This window comes from Salarias fasciatus, chromosome 20, assembly GCF_902148845.1.
Source record: "Salarias fasciatus chromosome 20, fSalaFa1.1, whole genome shotgun sequence".
Taxonomy (NCBI): Eukaryota; Metazoa; Chordata; class Actinopteri; order Blenniiformes; family Blenniidae; genus Salarias; species Salarias fasciatus.
In genome coordinates this window covers 18,310,317-18,316,020 of record NC_043764.1, presented here as the reverse complement: position 1 = coordinate 18,316,020, position 5,704 = coordinate 18,310,317, and the positions used below count along the sequence as shown (strand labels likewise).

Below are 5,704 nucleotides of genomic sequence, written 5' to 3'. Positions count from 1 at the left end.
TATTGTAACATTTATTCAGAAGTACAAGTAGAAAAAACAAATTCTCAAAAGTTTGAGTCTTATAAAAAAGACATACAACATTAAAGATATTTCTAATCTAGACGTAAGAAAAAGAAATACAAAAAATGTAAACAGTGATAGATGTTCAGATACACTTTTCAGAAACAGTACAGTCACACGGGTGCAGTTAGTTATTTTTCTTTTTCTCATTTTAAGTGTTAACCGGTTCACCGTAGCACCTTCATGATCAATGATCACCTTCATGGTCAAGCTTCTGAATGCTGTCAGAATTAGCTGCCTTTATTGTTGTTGTTGAATATTGTCGGTTAACAAAAGCCAACTTTATTTCAGTGCAGGTTCAACATGTTTGCAAATGTTTTAGTTGAACTCCATCAGGCCTGCAGAATATTTCCTCTCTTTTGGTCACGTTTATAATTGATGGTCCAAATAAAGTGAACTAATTCAAAGTGAAGGTGTCGCCACGCCGTTCCTCTGCCTTTATCTCCCCGCTGTGTTGCGTTGGCTCGACCTTGGAGCTGCAGTTTCTGAGTTCTCCTTTCAGCTCCGACAGCTGCTGAGCGTGGCTGGACAGAGTCCCGTTGACCTGCAGGAGGAGACCGTTTGATTGTCTCTCCAGCTCGTCTCTGATTCTTTCAAGGTCCTCTGCCAAGTAGTTCAGCCCTTTGCACTGGTCCTCCACGCTGGCAACGCGCCCTCCGACCTCCGTCACCTCTTTCTTCACCACCATGGCAGTGCTGCGGCAGCCCCGGACCTCCTCCGCCAGCCGCCTCCTCATCTCCTGCAGCTCTCCCTTCAGCCGGGTCAGCCTGCGCTCACCTGCGCCGAGCATGGAGGCCTGATGCCCAACCAGCTGGACGACGCCCTTTATTTGCTGGGCGAGTCGAGCCTCTCGCTCGTGCCAGGAGCTGTTGGCTCGTCCCACCTGTTGAGCCACGGCCCCGAGCGAGTCCTGGAGGCCTCTCACAGTCTTGTTGACTGAACGCATATTGAACCGGATGATCGTCAGCTCTCCCTGAGTTGGAGAATCTCCATTTGCTTCTTCCTGTTGGTCCCTGAGGGTCAGATGCTTCACGATGCTCTGCAGCGTGTTGTTGAGGCTGTCCAAACGGCCGTGCTGCATGTCCAGAGCCTCCTTCATGTTCTGCTCGGCGGCCAGGTTGTCACTTGCTGCTGCCGAGTCTCCCTGGACCGCAGATTTCTGAGCTGGGGAGCAAGACGAGGAGCAGAGAACCTCCAGGTTGCTGAGGTGCTTTTGCACCCTGTCCACATCCATCTCTAACCTCCCCCGGAGGGATTCAAGCTCCGTCTCCAGAGTGGGGACGGCGTGGCCCTCCAGCAGGGCGGGGGCAGTGGCGTTACTCAGCTCTTCTAAAGCTGCCAGTAAACGGCCCTCCAGGGCCTTCAGTTTGCCCTCCATTCGGACCTCCAGGGCCTGTCCGGTCTTCACTCTGTCTGGGACACCATCGCTCCTTCGACAGTCATGACTCCTGCCCTGCCCAGTCACATTGAGCTTGGCTTCTACATAAGACAGACGGCCCTCCAAAATTCCCTCTATGTGGTCTTTGTGTCCACCCAGCTCCACCCTCAGGTGGTCCTGGGACTGGTTCAGGCCCGCCACGGATGTTTCCAGCTGCTGCACCCTTTCAAGAAGTCCACTCACTCTACCACAGCAGCTCTCCGCAGCCTTGACACTGTCAACCTCTGATTTAAAACTTCTCAGCTCTGCTCTGATGCTTGTTGTGCTTCTGTCCAGAGCGTCTTCCATCTGCTCTCGCTGCTCACTTTGTTCCCTCTGGCAACGGCGCCGTTCCTCACCGGCTTTCTCTTCACATCGGCTCTCTGCGCTTTCAACATTTTTCTCAAGCCTACCGAGAATCTCTCTCCGGACGTCGCTCAGTTTAGCATCAATCAGCTTCTCCATGTCTTCCTCCAGATTGCCTGTGGAGTCTGACACAATTTCTGCTCTGGAGATCTTCATCAGCGCTCCATCGTGTCCCTTCACTGTGGCTTTGAGCTCCTGTAGCTCTGCTGTCTTAGCTTGCAGCTCCGTCCTGAGCTCCTCCACCCTCCCATTCAGTCCCGTCAGGTCCGAGAAGACATGTCTACCATCTAGACCCTCTTTCTCAGGGTCTCCCCCAGGAATTTCAACAAACCCCACAGTGGAGGGATTCGAAGCTAAAGCTGGAGCGGGAACAGGCCCTGGGGCAGCATTGAGCAGAGCTGACAGCATCCTGTTGGCATCTTCTCTTAGAGAGGCTCGCAAGCTCTCCTCCAGTCCGTTCACGGTTCCTCTCAGGGTCTCAAGCCCCTGGCTTAGACGGCGCACATCTTCCTCTATTTGATACATCCGCTCCTCCATCTCACCGTCGAGAGTCTGGCCTGAGGAGCAAAAGAAGAGGTGTTACAGATAAGACAAACAATACACGTGTAAGATAAATCACTCTGTTAGGACTACAGTTCCAATCCTCTTCAAACAATCTCATGACCTAGACTGGAGAGATAAAATGTGTAGTAAAGTTTGCAACAGCCAAGTAAATTTATCAGCAGGAAATGAGGAAACAAGAATCACGAAGTCTTCGAAAAGTACTGCACTTTTTAGTCTCTCCTCAGTTCAACATGAAAATAAGAAGGAGCAGTTCCAACCACTGGTAAACGGCAAATATGACAGAGACTGAAGCTGCTGGTAATTACAAGCTCACAGCAAACTGCCAAACCTCTTAGCGCCGGACAGAGAGCAGACTGAATGACTCACCATAACCACACATTCAACACCAGTGGAGGTCATTCCATGTTGTATATATTGTACCTTTATTTCTATTCATTAGTAGGAAAGAGAGAGTTAGAATTTTAAATCTGAACCCACCCATGATCACTTCATGAGGTTGCTCACCACCATGGGGTGGAGGAGGAGGAGGAGGAGGGATTTCCTCTGGAAGAACCTCCTCAGGCCCTCTGATGTGCTCATGTTCATGTTCTTGGCCATCCTCTGTGTGATGTGGCTCTGGCAGTGGCTCTGGCATTGGCTCTGGTTCAGACGGATAAGACTCGAAGGAGGGGTCCGGATAGGGGGAGGACCTTGCAATCCCAGCGTGGTGCATGGGGTAGGACTTGAAGCTGCCGGGGGGAGGTCCTTTAGCTTGACTCCATGGGTTGGCTTTCACAGCTGTGTTAATCGGCGGGCCCTTGAACACGGGACCCTTGAACATGGGACCTTTATAACTCGGGCCTTTCATCGGTGGACCCTTGAAAGGTGGCATCATCCTCATAGGGTGCTGGTAGACTGGATGGCCCTTCATGCAGCCATAACCGGAATATCCAGGACAGCAGCGCCACTCCAGCTCGGTGACCGTTTTATGTGCCACCTTGTACACTGGCTTGTACATCAGACGATACCTGAGGGGACATTCAGTCAGAGACATATGCTGAGGAGTTTTATATTGCCACTGATATTGATGCAACAATCTGCTGTTTACTCACAAAAGAGTGGGACATTTGTGACCCCAGGAACACTTGTTGTACTCAGCTTTTACGTATGGGGCTGCCCCGTCCTGCATGGTGAACGACACTGTCTTTTCTACGACATATGCACAGTGGTTCCTGTTGGAGTTGATGCAAAAAAAGAAGAAAAAAAATGACACAAGAGAAATGTGATAAGTAAATATTGCTAAAATTGAATTCATATTTATTGGGAGGGAGAGAGAGAGAGAGAGAGTACTTACTTATGTCGACTGGTGGGATTCCCTTCATCGTGGTGTGGAGAAAGCCCGTTTTCATATGGCTGAAACTGAACTGGTCTGTAGAACTTGTTTTCAACCCGTGACAGAAGTAAAGTCATGACCATAAAGGTACTCACAGCCTTGGCAAAATGCATCTTGGAATATCCTTCTGTTAAGTCAAAAAGGTTGGAAGAAAGCGTCTTCACCCCGAGGTCGCAATTAAATCACAGCAGCAAAAAATTTCCCTCATCAAAGGTGAGCACTGCTCTAAATATTCCACTCCAGCTAGTTCTGTCAGAATATCTCAAACCACATCAACTCGAAAAGAAGTCTTCAGCGCGGCTGTGCCATGAAGCAGAATGCCACCTTGTCGAGCGGAGTGTTGCCGCCGGCGCTGGCTGTGGGTGTGGTGGACTCTGTTCAAGTGACAACAGTCCACTGTGAGTTTGGGGGACCACAGACGCCACTAAAAGGCCCCCACTGCCCCCATCTGCATATCCCCTCCTACTCAGCCTCCTCAAAGTAACACCGGAGTGACACCGGAGGAGAGAAATGAGCCCTCATCCTCACGGTTAAGGTTGTTCCTATGAAGCGCCCTAATGTTCCGTATAAATCAAATTCTAATTTTACATCCAGTCTGAGCCGTGCTGCTTTCCTAAAGTGACGTCGCGGCAGAGTTGAAGGGAAACACAGCGTCGACTCCAGTAAGCAAAACATCAGGTGCTGCCCGGGATGTAGTTATTTATAGCACGAAGGAAACTCTCCCTTTGTTACGTAATCCATGCCGAACGTAAAGACGTGAAGAGGTTATTTCACGCTACACGGGAAGATAATATGAATAACGGGGAACTGCATTAGCTGCTTGAGTTTGAACAAAATAGAGTAACAATCATCAGAAGGCTTTAAAGTACGGCACACTCTGAGTTACGTCTGAATACTGTGAACTACAGTAAATAGTTCACTTTACTGTTTTTAAAGCAGTAATATTATAGAATGATGATAATCATTGAGCTGTTGTACTGCATGGGGCTGCGCCTCATCATTTCTTTAATGTAGTATGATAATAATAATAATAATAATAATAATAATAATAATAATAATAGAAATAATGTAGAAAATATCTGATACTTAATGCCCTCCACCTCCAATGTTACATCCAGCTTCATGAAGACAAATACTAGAAAACAGTGCTAGATGATGGTGACTATGGGCCTTAAACTTTGCAGGATGATTGTGGTCATTTTTTTCCTTTCTCAATTATAATGCCTTACTGACCTCCTGCAGGCTGATCAGGACATACTGCAAACCACTCAGGCTGCACTCTTTTTTAGGAAGATACATATTCTATTTGTACTGATATTTGCACTCTGATGTTCCTCAGAAGAGTTGATTTCTTGGCTTCATTAGCACTTTATTAACTGGCAGACAGTGTGACAATATAATGTCGTATTAGGAAAAGCTGAAACACTAATCAAGCTCATTTTAAAAACCAAAAAAAAGAAGGAAAAAGGACATTTGTACCTGAGGCTAGTCTGACTATGAAACTACTCAGAGGTTCTGCGGCAGCCTGGCTGTCTGTGAAGTGAAATCTGTAAAACATCTTGGGCTCTTTAACTTCACACATGCCCACCGCCGCGGCCCTGAGCCCCCCAACCTAACAGCAAACCTCCAGGAACGGGAACAAACAAAAACAAATAGGCTGTGTTAGAGGCTGTGACAGTACACACCCACGCCCGAGCGCCTCGCCCCTCAGGCCCACACATCCACTCACAACACCAGTCTTTGTGTGGTTTATTAAGGTCACCGCCACAGCTGGGACACTCCGCTCTTAAAGACCACTTAGACGGAGCCATATTTCAGTAGCACACAGTCATCAAAACTCATTTACTGCCACAAGTCTCCAACTTTTTGAAGACTGAAATAATAAACTTTGTCTGGAGGACAAACTAATTTTTTTCCATATGAAG

The 5,704-nt window shown here is 48.0% G+C and overlaps 1 protein-coding gene across 1 annotated transcript; it reads right to left on the bottom strand.

Moving 5' to 3' along the window:
* Window positions 1-457: 457 nt before the first annotated feature.
* On the bottom strand, window positions 458-3,856 carry emilin3a (elastin microfibril interfacer 3a). Its single transcript, XM_030119706.1, has 4 exons — window positions 3,741-3,856; window positions 3,499-3,618; window positions 2,885-3,414; window positions 458-2,400 (listed from the first exon to the last, which is right to left on the bottom strand). Exons 1-4 carry the CDS (start codon window positions 3,854-3,856, stop codon window positions 458-460), a joined length of 2,709 nt encoding a protein of 902 aa, XP_029975566.1.
* Window positions 3,857-5,704: the final 1,848 nt, after the last annotated feature.